The following is a 14368-nucleotide window of genomic DNA, read 5'->3' as shown; positions in this document are numbered from 1 at the left end:
CTTATTGTTTTATTGCCTGTAGATAGGCATTGTTAGAACTATCATTCCTAGTTGTCGATTTTTCCAGGAAACTCTGTGCCATAAATTAATTATACATCCGCTGTCATCGTTTTTAAGTGTGTCGGCTCATCGCTGAATAAGCTAGTTAATTATATTTAAATACGGCCACTGAATAGGGTCACGACGACTGAAACAAGTAGATCAGATCTATGAAAATAGCAGCGAGATTCATCGATCGCCCAGAAACTTATTAGCATATTTTGGAGAGGAAATAGCGAAATGTCACCTCGCTTATATTTGGAGCAACCCTACTGGGGAGGTGTCTTACAGAAGACCGCAACTAAGACAACATTACTAATAACTCTGTAATATTATTGTAACGTTTGTATGTTGTATTAATTCTGTCTTCCTGCTGGCGTATCATGGACGCGCATACCGCGTATGATAGGATATGATACACCATACTCGTAAGTCATTTTCTGTCATTGTGCGTAAGTAAGGGTGGTATTTCACCTATCCAATTTCTTTGTCCAATGTGTATTACGTCTCACATTTTGCTTTAATGAGAGTGAGACGCACTGACATTGGGCAAAGAAATTTGATAGGTGGAATACCACCTTAAGGAACAACCGCAAATTATATACATATAAAGTTACCAGAGCTTCCAAGGATGCACTCACTTCTACTGACAGCGGACTTGCATTTGTCCCTTGAATTGTCAATAACCTCAAATCTTTTAAGGGCTTCAATGCACATGGAACACTCCAGGAGTTGCTAATAGTGCACATAATAGGCTACGACGACGTCTATTTATAATAAAGCGGTTCGTACATTACATTCGTTTGCCGTCAAAACAATATAAAAACGTGATAAAGCTTTACACGAGTTTGCCACGTTTAGTAACTATATTTACATGAAATAAAACACCCTTCGCCAAGAATAGACCCCAGGGGCTCGCGATCAAAGCATTCTCCATTCAGTAAAATGTGAATGGCGATATCGATCGTAAACTTGAAACTTCATGACGAAATGAAACTTTACGGTTCAATTTCGACATATATTTGTGCGCTGTGAAAGCATTTTAGTCAAATAATAATATTTTACTAGCCCTTAAACAAGCTTTTATCACTGACTGTACTTTTTGTTGTAGTTGCTTAATAAATTTTCTATCTCCACGTTTTAATTTGGTAATTATGGTACTCTTAGGACGCAATTAATTCTTATTAATTAAATAATATATCGAAAATCAAATCACGTTGCGTAGCTGTATTAAAAATAAATTGAATGGTACATAAATATTTCCCATAATGCCATTATCCAGGAAGGAAAAAGAGTATTAAATTTATTTGGAGATACGAGGGGTGCCTTTTAAGTTCTGTCGTTTGTAAAATCTAAAGACGATTTAAACCTCAAGTACTATTTATTGTTTTTTTAAGAACTTGCTGTGATATTTAATACACTTTTTCATTTGGTCGAATTCGTTTTGAAACCACTTAGTCCACGCCGAAGTTGGGGCTTCAAAATGGCCGTTTTGTATACGTCAACCGCCTCTTCTTGTGTTCGGTACGATTAACCACGAAGACATTGCTTGATTTTAGGGAAAGTAAAGAAATCATTAGGGCTCAAGTCAGGGCTGTACGGCAGGTGGTCGAGAATTTCGACGTTTTGCTCTAGTAAAAACGCAATTGTTTGCCGGGAGGAGTGTGAGCTTGCATTTTCATGGCTCATACGATGTTTTCGGTTGATTTTTCGGAATTCCCTTATAGCTTCTAGTACGCAAACTGTAATATACCAGTTAGGGTTAACTGTTTTGTAATCTTCTAACACGATGGTGGCAACGTGTCCACTTTTGGCGACAAACGAGGCGACTATTTTTTTAAGTAGTGTGTATCTCCTTGATCGAATTGCTGTAGAGTTTTGCGGCACCATCTAGTGCGAGCCGTTTTTCGGTCGGCAGTAAGCAAATGTGGTGTCCGGCGAGAGATATTTTTTTTACACCTAGCTCTTCATTTAAGATTTTTTAAATGGTTGTCCCTGAAATGCGTATAGAAGCTTCTATCTTTCGGTATATCACATAGCGATCTTCGACGATCAGCTGCCGTACAGCCTCAATGCTTTTCTGGTTTTTCGCGGTGTTCGGACGACCTTCACCCAGTCTATCACGGAGACTAGAGCAATCGCGTTAAAATTTCAAATACCAACGTTACACAGTCAGAAGGCATGATGCTTTGTCAATGAAAACAGTAGTCAGCTCTGGAAAGCACTGAAGTCGCGTTAAACCTCATTTAAAGTTATAGAAAATTATTACACGGAAATTTTCCTATGTAATTTCCATTTTCACAACTGACTTGTCAACTTTAACTCGACGCTATACTAAAACGGTTCGGTCAATCATGATTCGTTTAATTGTTTTTGAATACTTAATTGACATAGTTTGATACGATGGTAGTTTTTTTTTAGTATAATTGTGAGAGATTTGCAAACGACAAGACTTAAAAGGCGGCCTTCGTATCTCTGCCCACTATCCACTCTAACACAATAAATGCCTGTCCATGTAACGTTCAATATTCGCCTGACGACAAGATCCGACACGCGACATCCAACTTTTCGAATAGGTTTTAAGCGAATGAAGTGAAAACAATTCAGCTCTATTATTAACACGCCCCAAGTAACACACAAGCAGGATAATAGAGTAAAATTATCATCTTATTCAAATTAAGATTGCATACATTTTGTGTATAAGCGGTGGAAATTACTAAATTCGGAATAAGAAAATATGTGGGCCTAGTGTAGGGTTGCCATACGTCCCGGTACGCCGGGACATGTCCCGGTTTGAAGCACGGTGTCCCGGCGTCCCGGCCGATAAGAAAATTGTCCCGGTTTAAAAATCATAGTTATTTAGTAGGGGGCTGGACTTGGTAAATAAATAAATAATATACCTACATTTCTACGTTTCGAATGGCCAAAATTAAAAAAAATGTTTTATGGTACCTACTTTTACCTAATGTCCAATATCAGTTTCTCAGACACACAATAATTAGATGATTATGTAAATTATGTTATTTTATAGCTTTTAAAGTCTGTAATGTAGAGCTCGAATTTCAGGCTCCCAAGGGCCTAAAACCTCATCAATGGAACTTCGGCCCTCCGAGTAACTCTTGTACATATGACACATATTATTGTTGAGTAACACTAGCGCTGCTTTCTTACAGCTCGACCTTCAGCGTCGCTTAATTTTTAACAAATATAAAAATTTGATTTGAGAAGCTTGGCCTTTTGCCTCGCATGAAAGCTCACCGCGCTGTTTATAAGTACGCTTCGGGCTTATTAAGTAATGTGGAGATTTCTGAGCTCGACCTTCAGCCTCACATTTTACCTAAATTTTTGGTTTGTCTTCCAAATCTCGTCTTCTTCAGCTTAGCCTTTGAACTCGCTGCGCCAAGCTCGGCCTACGGTTTCGCTTTTTAATACAATGGACATTGGTTGGCGTCTATGCTCTAGCTGAGCTTATCCTGAAGCACGGCTTCGACCTCGCATGAAAGGTAGCCTCACTGGGGAACTTCGGATTTTTAGGCCCGGCCCGGCCTTTTTAACACGCTTTCACAATTTTGTCGAAAAAATTTCGCGCTCGCTTCGCTCGCGTTTTTTGCTGGTTGACCCCGAATCCCCTGAATCTACATGGTAACTTGACTGGATGAACAATCATTTAAACACATGGAAAATGTATCTCCGAAACTACTGTGCTAAAATTTTGAAAAAAAAAAACACAAAATAGTTCTTTACCAATCTATAGGAAAACCTATTAGAAATGTGCAGTCAAGCGTGAGTCGGACTTAATTATACACATTTCACTCACGTTTCACATGAAAAAATACATTGTTACAAATTGTGTAACCCTTTAAACGCGACGCGAGTCCGACTCGCATTTGGCCGGTTTTCTTTAATGTCCCGGTCTGAGTCCCCACACTTATGGCAACCCTAGCCTAGTGGGGCCTATATACCAATAAATGCTGAATAAATTTTGCATAGTATCGGTTTTGCATATTAAAGCTGAATAATATTTATTTCTTACACAGTTAGTCAGACATTATTCAGCTTAAAGCTTTTGTGGTTACTAAAAGCTGCATAATAGCAGCATTAGCAGCAATTAGCTGTATATTTTTTGTGTCGTGAGATATTAAGCAGACAATATTAAGAAAAATGGGATAGTGGCTACTAAATGCTGAAAAGAAGCGTCGGTGAAGACTTTCAACTGTATAAAAGCGGTTGCAGTTTCTATTTTAATGCTTGTTTTTGAATAAAGGTGGACGCTATTACTGGAAGCTGTAATGAAATCCACATATTATTTGTTATTCAGTAGCTGCATATATGGGTTAGTTATGGCTTTTATAGACATAACGTCTGAATAATAAATACTAAAACAACACTTATACTTAAGTTATAGCGATTTTGGTACACATATACTATCTTTTCTTGCTAAAAGCTGCAAAATGAACGCAATGAGCAGCGCTATTCAAACTACTGCTTAGTATCAACAAATGCGCGGTGGAGAGGGTTCCGTAGCTTTATAAGTTTATACACGGTTAGTGTTGAGTCGCTCACTCGTGAGGCACCTCATTTGTACCACTCATTTTGTTAATTTGTCGCAGTACTTCATACCGCAAAAATGTCTTACATCACTCCTCTATTCATTTTACTCATTTACTCGCGCGCATCACAAACACCTCTTGCCACACAAATCATTCACACACTTCAAATTTAAAAAAACCTTATGCTTTCAATTTCACTCGCGACCTTCAAAACTCATACGCTCCTCATAACCTCGCAAGAGAGTCCCTGGATCGCGCGAGGCGCTCGAGGTGCTCGCCCGCTCGCCGACACTCAAAACTCAAATGAAGAAACGAGTAATGGACGTAATGGTCCACACTGTCAACTGCCGAACTACAAACCTTATTGCAACGACAAAAGGTCCACCGAGAAAAGCATTGAGTTTGTACCACTCACCGCCTCTCTGTGACATGAACACCTCAATCCTTTCAAAATGAAACAATGAATTAGAAATACCCAAAGAGGGAGTGAGACAGACACGCGCCGTACTTCAATATCGCCTCGCGTCACCACCGAAAATACGTTAAAAATTAAACACGAAAGACAACAAGCGTAAGCGCTGCAAGCTTTCATACATCTTACGCCTTTTTGATCCTAACTTACGTGTCAAAATGGCGCGAGAAATCAGTCTCAAAACGAATTTCGACGTGTTGCTTCTCTGTCGCACTTGTAAATTCGTACGTAAGTGTGACAGGAAGGCAACATGACGAACTTGGTTCGCGGTACGCCCTCTGTATACCAGGCGGGCATTTACGAAGCTTGCTTAGAAACAGAAATCCCTTAAGTAACTTAAATATTATTGAAATATAATACGGTAGCGTACACAATTTATGATAATTTCAATAAGTTTCAAGTTTATTAAATAAAAAGTAAGTATAATTTTCATAGGTAAAATAAAAATGTAGATGTAAATTATACCGATTTGAATTTGCAATACTTTTTATTAACATTCTTTGTAAACAAACGACTTCGAACTGTCAAGTTATGATTATGACATATTTATATTTATTTTGTTCGTACTTCGTTCACTACCTAGTTAATTTTAGTTCTCTAATACCTAATACCTAGTGATAATTCTTATAATCATAACAAAATATGGACATAGTTTTTGCCAGTAAATATACCCGCGGATCTTCCTTGGTGCCTTTTGCATGAAAAAATGAAGTGTAAATGTAGCCGGTGCGGCAGGCGCGAATGGTGCTTTGTTTATTATCATATTGATGATATTACTGTTAAATTATCTGAGGTGGTAAGTTAGTCACTTCTATATAATAATGACTAGTGAAAATATTGAATTTGTTCTCCTTAGTTTGTTAAAAATGTGGTAGTTTTATGGTTAATAGGTACTTATGAAATATATCACTACATATTATAAAACAAAGTCCCCCGCCGCGTCTGTCTGTTTGTGGGTTTGTTTGTATGTTCGCGATAGACTTAAAAACTACTGGACGGATTTTCATGTGGTTTTCACCTATCAAAAGAGTGATTCTTGAGGAAGGTTTAGGTGTATAATTTGCTAACCCGTGCGAAGCCGGGGCGGGTCGCTAGTGATTATTATACTTAAAATTATATCAAGTAGCAAGGAGGAGGTCTAAACAATCTAACAATAAAAAAGAGCTACATTAGAACAAGTTTCATAAAAGCAGCAAATTAAGTTAGGTACTTTATGTTCTTAGTTTGATTCTAAAATTATCTTTCTCCTAAAAGTTCTATTCTTAACCTCCAGAATTGCACTCCAATTAAATATTACTACTTATTTATTTATAAAGGAAGTGATGAATACATAAATATGTATATACATTAAATATTTTTGTCGCCGTTGGAGTTAATGGAATAGTCGACGCTGAATATATGCTAGTACCTCACCTCATTTGAAGTAAGACATTGTAACACCTCATTTTAGAAAATGAGGTACTCATACAAACTCATTTTAAATTGATGTCCTACCCATCACTATACACGGTCAACAGTGCTACTTGAGCCTGTTTGCTTTGAGCTTGAGCGTGTTTTTATTTTATTTTGAACGCATCTTGCGTATTTATTCTTTAATCCAACCATTATTTAAAAAATCGAGGTTTAGTTTTCTTAATAATTCTCTTTGATTGGTTATTTTACACAAGATGCATTGTCGTTTTAATGACGTAAAACAATTGCTAGCTACCATCGTAAACACTGTTAACTGACCATTTGCATACCTTACTGCAACGAGATAAAGTTTACCAATGACCATTTAAGGTTGTTGCTAGTTGGCAAACAAGGTGGCAAATGCTAGTTATTGATATTGTTGCATTAAAAACTTGTAGACTGGACTGGGTATGAGAAAAATTAAATAATCACCCCCATTAAAATATAGCGAAATCGATTCTCCACAATCGATCAATCGATTTTGAACAGACTGTTTTTAGGTTTCAAGTGGGTCTACTCATACCCATCCCACACTATACTCGTACTCATACCTAAACAATACTGCCCATACCAAACTATACTTGTACTCATACCCGTGATACCCGCTACTAATATACCCGCACCTTCGCACCTATACCATATTCATATTCATACCATACTCGTAACCACACCATACTCATACTATACACATCTTCGTACTCACTTCCTACATCTTTGCGTATACCTTTACCTACTACATATTTGTCGGAACTGATAACGGAAAAAATAACTGTGTAGTCTGCCGTGCCCCCAGATTTATCATATAACTTAAATATTATATCGCGTTTATAATATTAGTAGGATTGAATATTGCCCGTGTTACATACCTATAATGTTTCTCATCAAACTAGTGAGGATCTATGTGGTTTTTACTATTTGTGTACAGAACCCTAATAGGCTTTAAGATTGAGAAAACAATTACTATTATACTGATGTTATTCAAAACTTGTTGTTCTAAAACCATTATTATCTAACATGTAGCTTAGTAACGCGAATAATGTGAATGCTTATTCAGAAATGTAGCACAAAATACCTGTGGCAGCAGCTTATATTCAGCACAGTCGGACGCCATTACGGTTGCTCATATTCTAACCTCTACAATTATATAGGAATTGAAAATGAACTGAAAATCCCATTTTTATTCATTTATAAAACTAGTTTTATCGTAGCATAACTTGTTAAAGTACATTTTCTATCACTAAAACATCTAAACACTGCAAAAAAGTACAAATTTAAAAGTGGAGTAGTAAATTTTCTATATTTACTTTTTAAACAGTGCATTATTTACGCGGCGCTTTAAATTTTAAATAAAATGTATATATATATATTAACAGTAAAGTCGCATGCGCAATAAAATTGATGTTATGTAAACATCAAATCAATATATGGGTAATGTCCTCCTTATTTGTATTCACTTCAGACACTACTTTGACACGAGTTCACAAATTAAAATGGAAGACAAATCATACACAAATAGCTGAATATATTTTCTGTAACAATGCACTTTTGAACCAAAAGCTGCATAACGTGTGACTAACTGAGTCATTCTATACAAAGCTGGATAACTTTGGTTTAAAATCGGTATAGAAGCTTTTGACAGCCTCTATACAAGTGTTATTCAGCGATTTAATGTGTGGGCACACACTTATACAGCTATTACATTACTGTTATTCAGTAATAAGCGGCGTGGGTTAGCCCACTTTGCGCCCAAACCTTCTGTATAACGTCTGTATAAGCGCTTATACAGACATTATACAGCTACCTTATTCAGCATACAGTACGGAATGCTCTATTATTCAAACAATATTCAGCTACTTTTGTGTTACTTGGGACAGGACGGCGTTTTTTACAATTTTCTCCATATAAAAAAGTGTCAACAATAAACTTGAAAGGTTTAAGCGACACTTTACTTTTAAAGAGTATAAATTCCCATTCACTCCTACCCGGCGTTGACATAGGGCGCGAGGGTCTGCGAGACGAAGTGGAGTGCTCCAACACTCACAGTTAAAAAAAACATCGTTGAATGAACAATCAAAACGTGTGCGAGGAGGAGGAGCACTGCCCTGAATAATCTTGGCAACCAAAGGTAAAGATACAGAAGTTGCTAAGCGGGCAAGGTGTTCAAAATTATCTGAAACAACTTTATTTTTAAGGGAGTACAAGAGTGCAGATTTTGACGACCTCACCCGCATTAATGCGCCTGTCTTTAGAATGTGTCGTTTATATTAACTTGGATATTGATTTAGATATTTTGAACATTTCTTTACCTAAGTTCAAAAATGTTTTGTTGTCCCAAAATTGTAAGTAAATATTTATTATCTTATCGTGCCAACTATTTATTTTACTATATTCTTTTATTATCTTTAATAACAGAAGTTTTGTTTAGTCAAAATTTGTATTTAGCTTAATTATTATTATTCCATGATAATGTTGTGTACAATTATAATCGTAATGTAAGTAATTTATAAGTTGCTCATGTAAGAAATATGTTACAATGTTGTTTGCCTGCATTATGTTATTGTACCTATTAAAATAAAATAAAATAAAATAAAATAAAATTACTTCTGCAGTACGGTTACCATCAGTTTGTCACTGACATAAACGCCGTCGAGAACGTAATTTACTTTCTATACATCTCGCTCGCACTCGCATATTAGTGCAAACGGGATGTATAGAAAGTAAATTACGTTCTCGACGGCGTTTATGTCAGTGACAAGCTGATGGTAACCGTACTGATAACTGTACCACTCTGTAAGAAGATATCCAATTTCATCAATTTCATATTTACAACTTTGTATTGGCTTGTTGAAAATTACCAAACTAGTACCGTTTGTGGCTTAGAAAAACAGAATTTTCCCAAATTTTTAATTATAAGATGTTTCTTATAGAGGTAAAACATTTTTTGATTCCTAGAACTGTCTGTTTTTAAACAGGCCAGTCGTTTTATTTTAATCTCCGCCAAATACGTAAGAGTCTACTCGTTTCCTGTGTTAATGACTAGTCATTTTAAAATACGGAATAGAATTGACAAAATACCGTAGTATTTTTGGTTTGCGACTATAATCAGGCGTTTTTTGCCAAAACCATAATGGTTGGCTGGATGCAAAGATTTTACATCATTTTGTTCGTGCTCAGAGATTTTTAACCTCTTGATAATTTTGTGGCTCTTGTGCTTTTCACGCAAATACTTATATTGTGCGTTTTTTGTTGCGGTTTGTGTCTTAGGTAACCAAAATCATTTGCGTGGTTCTATTTTAAGATAAGTAATTTAATAGGTAATCGAAATCGCCTAAAATAATTTCATAAAAGCCCCTAAAGTTTCTCAAACAATCTTGTAAATTAATTTCCTAATGTGCTCAAAGTACCTTCTGAGTATATCTTAAAATAGATTACCCATGTATTGATACCTATGTAGTACTACGTCTGCGTACACCATGTATTGTAATTGTTCAGAAGTCGCGGCAGTGGAGAGATACTCCTGACTTCGGGTAAACTCGGCTCCGTTCGGCTCAGCTTTGCTCCGAGCAATTATTAGGGTTGGCAAATGGCACCACTTGACGTCCTTTTGCGTGCACGACTGCAGATAAGATAATGACTTGATTTTGAAAAAAATCCCAGTAGTTGCCACTGGTGGGAGCTTGGTGGTGGCTGGTGGGAATAACCCTTTTAATATTATTATAGGCCGGTAGCTTGAACATGTCATGCTCGCTTAAAAGTCTTTGCTTACGGTGGCGTCGTTGATCGGGTCGCCACTTTCCCAAATGAAGGTTGAGGGAGGCGATACGCGTCATACTCGTGAACGGGTGCTGTTTGTGGAGACTGGTCTGTTTAAGCTTACACGAGCTATTATACTTAGTAACTTTATTTTTATTAATTAATTACAGTAAGACGCCTCATTCTGCTCTCGTATGTTTCTTTTCTCTTAATGAATGTATTAATTATACAGGATATTGACTCTTGGAGACCCTATACATCTCTTAGTAATTGTAATACGTTAGATTGAATTGTTAGTTTTATTTTATAAAATTGTTGATGTTATTATTTTTGCTTGTATGTAAATTAAATGATGACGTGTAAAAGTGCCCTTGTGGCCTATTTGCTGAATAAATGTTGATGTTTGATGTTTGATGTTTGACAACCCTAAATAGCCGAAAAGGATAGTGCCACACATTAGAAAGGTATAGCACGATTCGTCCCTGAATCGCTGTCAAACTTCGGATTTGTAGGAAGTGTCATTTCTGTACGGTAGTACTATTATTTATTCTGTGGTCGCGGAACCGAGCAGCCATAACTAGGTTTAACAGTTAACCTGCGCGCCTAATTCATGTCAGTTTACGTGTTTTAGAACTAATTACCTTATTAACTTCCCCGACAAAGAACGAAGCTTCCAAAGCTTTCGCTCTTGATTAAATTTGCACTGAATGTCTAAATGATCTTCCAATTTACCCTATTTGAATATAAAGTTAGTTCGCCGTTTGATTTCGTTCCGACGAAAATCAAATTGTGTTAGTCGGTAGATTTAGTTTGAACTTGATTTGAAAAACGGATCGCGGTGATGGTAGTGGAAATGGTAAGTCGTTTCTGCTGAAGGAAGTTTTGGCCACAGTTCGCTAGGACAGCATCGGTCAGTCAATGTTGACATGGACACCCTTCATAATTCAAGTATGTATAGTGATCCAAAAGACTCGAGCCCTGTTAGTTAGCTCTTTTTTAGGATTCCGTACCCAAAAGGTAAAACGGGACCCTATTACTAAGACTTCGCTGTCCGTCCGTCCGTCCGTCTGTCTGTCACCAGGCTGTATCTTACGAACTGTGATAGCTAGACAGTTGAAATTTTCACAGATGATGTATTTCTGTTGCCGCTATAACAACAAATACCAAAAACAGAATAAAATAAAGATTTAAATGGGGCTCCCATACAACAAACGTGATTTTTGACCAAAGTTAAGCAACGTCGGGCGTGGTCAGTACTTGGATGGGTGACCGTTTTTTTTTTGCATTTTTTTTCCGTTTTTTTTTTCATTATGGTACGGAACCCTTCGTGCGCGAGTCTGACTCGCACTTGCCCGGTTTTTTAGGGCTCGCCTCATCTCTTGACGCCTAAAAGGCTAAAAGCCTATTTTACTAATGAAATAAAAAAGGCTTTTAGCCTTTTAGGCGTCAAGAGATGAGGCGAGCCCTAAAAAAAGGCTCACAGGGCTCGAGTCTTTTGGATCACTAAGTATGTATTTAATCTATATTTAAGAAGGTAATTTATATCGTGCGTGTATGGCAGTGGCGAGGATCTATATCTGAATCCCTAAAATCTTTTCTCCTATCTTTGCATTCCCTATATATAATATTGTTTGTCATAATGATCGGTTGTCCTAACACTCGTATACCCTAATTTTGGTTTCCCTATTATCGAATAGCCGATTTTTTTTGTCCTAATATGTTTTTCCCTAATGGCACTTTCCATATTGAGTACCTATTTATCCTAATGTTATGTAGCATAATTCTTTTTTTGTCTAATTATTGTTAGGCCTAAAAATTATATATAACCTAACCTAACCCACTTTTCTGGTAGCGGTTCGTTTTTGCGAGGGTCGCAGTTCTAACCTAACCTAACCCACTTTTCTGGCAGCAGTTCGTTTTCGCGAGGGTCGCAGTACTAACCTAACCTAATTGATCATTAGGGCAATAGCCATTAGGTCAAAACAGTTAGAGCATGTTATTTTATGCCAAACATTGTTAGGGATTTCGAAGAATATGGTAAAAAACATTAGGGATCTTGATAGTTATGGTACAAATGCTTAGGACAAATGAGTCTTAGGCTAACCATTACATTATGGAAAATCATAGTTATGACAATGGATCGTTAGGGCAAGTGCCCATTAGGACAAACCAGTTAGGGCAAGGGTAGCATGACGTAGGAGGAAACGGGGTCATTTGAAGCATGATTTTTGGATGGTTTTAGGGGGGGGGGGGGGTAAAAAGTAGGCCCGATTTACGCAGTAAGGCCCAGTAGGCCCGGGCCTAGGGCGGCAAGACTGCAAATCCGCCACTGAGTGGCGACAAAGTCGTTATGTAACTGATGTTTAATCTATTATTCTAGTGTTATTATATATCTACGGATTACGGATAATAAATAATAAAAGCATGTATGTTATGTCAGTGACAAGTACGTATAGCTCGGTATGATTTAGATTCACAGTAAAAAGAATATTTACCTAAAAATGCACATTATATATCTGCATTATTACTCATCGTTTTGTAACACAGAATAAATAATGTATACCGCTACAATCGAGTAATTTGCTCAGAACTCACAGAAGGTACCTAATCCCTATAGGTATAGCTAAACATTAAAAACCAAAGGATACTTAAAACAAAATTTTACTACGCAGGTGTGGCACGGCACGGGCACACAATTAGTGTGGTTTGGCCTTAAATCGCGTAATGTTATTTACCGCCATAACATTACGGCGCTCTGATTTAATTCGAGCGTGTGTTTTTGTTCTACTTTTCCTGATGAATCGGAATTTCGCAAGGGAAGCGTCATTAATTTTACCAAACCAACCAACGCCATGTAAACATTTTACATAGGTAGCGCTAAAATACGCGGAAAGAGATTATACTGACGGTGTGATTAATGAGATCGGGATATTCGGGTCGTGTATCGAACTCATCACTTCGTATCATTACGTACGTAGGTAGGTACCTACCTAATTGTAGCGGATATTTCTTTCTTACAAAATCGATTTGACAAAAATACTGAAATTATACGGGGTAAGTATATAAGTGCAACTGGAAACAGATGAACATTTGACCTGTTTTCGTGATTTTTTTCTAAGCTAGTTCAGCCAAGGTTTTGATTGTAGTCTGCCCTTGCAAATATAGTCTATTTTTCGTCGGAATTTTTCATGGGATTTGCCCTTGATTGAAACTTGTAGAAAATCAATATAAAAACTACAATGGTGCGTTAGCCCCCTCTTAAACGCTAGAAACAGTAATATCCATCCATCCCTTAACCCTTTAACCGCCAGAGTCTGATATATAAGACATTATATATCCAGCTCATTTCGCCACAGTCTGATAAATAAGACAAAGATCTGATTTGGTTTTTACAGAACATTTATAACTCCCGTAACTCTGCCAACCTTACTCTGCGTGGTACATTTTACTGTCGGTGGCGCCACGAGCACGCTCGATCAAAAATTTCTGGCGGTTAAAAGGTTAATACCGAATGAGAATAAAAATGTTCGAGTGAAAACCGATCGGTGAAACCAGAGGGTGAAACTTAAGCGCTTAGTCAGCGCGATATAATATATAATATAATATTATTGTCTACTTACCATACAAAACGGCACAGTAGCTCGAAGATGCTCGGAAACACGAGATCGTCCGAGGCGGCTAGCCATTTGCGCCCCAGTAGCCGGAGCGCCGGCATTCTGCAACAAGTCAAAATGGCTGTTATTAAGATGCCACTAGAGTTGAGAGTCGATGATTGTATTAATTTGGGGACCGCCTGACACCTATCCGCCTAATTGCTTCGTATAATGTGGCAGTTTAATAATCTCACAGCAGCAGCAACAGAGTCAAGTATCTAACTGCAAACGGGCAAATTAGTAAGACAAAGGGGTATCATATTGCTTTGAGTCTGGTTTCGTAGAACTCGATTACTTAAGTTTAACAACGTCCAAAAATTTCGGAATTTTGATTTGTGTTAAACTCACGCTTGTTTTTTTTTTTTTTTTTAAATAGCCAATATCGTGTCCCACTACTAGGCAAAGGCCTCCCCTGTCTTTCGCCACTTTTTATAACCCAAAAAATCCTA

At 37.2% G+C, this 14368-nt stretch overlaps 1 protein-coding gene across 5 annotated transcripts in view; it reads right to left on the bottom strand.

Moving 5' to 3' along the window:
- The window catches only part of LOC134793133 (diacylglycerol lipase-beta), a 118508-nt gene that overhangs the window by 56608 nt on the left and 47532 nt on the right, over positions 1-14368 (bottom strand). For all 5 annotated transcript variants that reach the window (XM_063764696.1, XM_063764698.1, XM_063764699.1 and 2 more), the window contains exon 2: positions 13887-13982. In XM_063764696.1, coding sequence (XP_063620766.1) covers positions 13887-13981 — 95 coding nt within the window. In that variant the 5' untranslated portion in view covers position 13982. The remainder of the gene's footprint in view (positions 1-13886; positions 13983-14368) is intronic.

This window comes from Cydia splendana, chromosome 8 (assembly GCF_910591565.1).
Source record: "Cydia splendana chromosome 8, ilCydSple1.2, whole genome shotgun sequence".
NCBI lineage: Eukaryota > Metazoa > Arthropoda > Insecta > Lepidoptera > Tortricidae > Cydia > Cydia splendana.
This window is presented reverse-complemented; position numbering and strand designations above follow the sequence as displayed.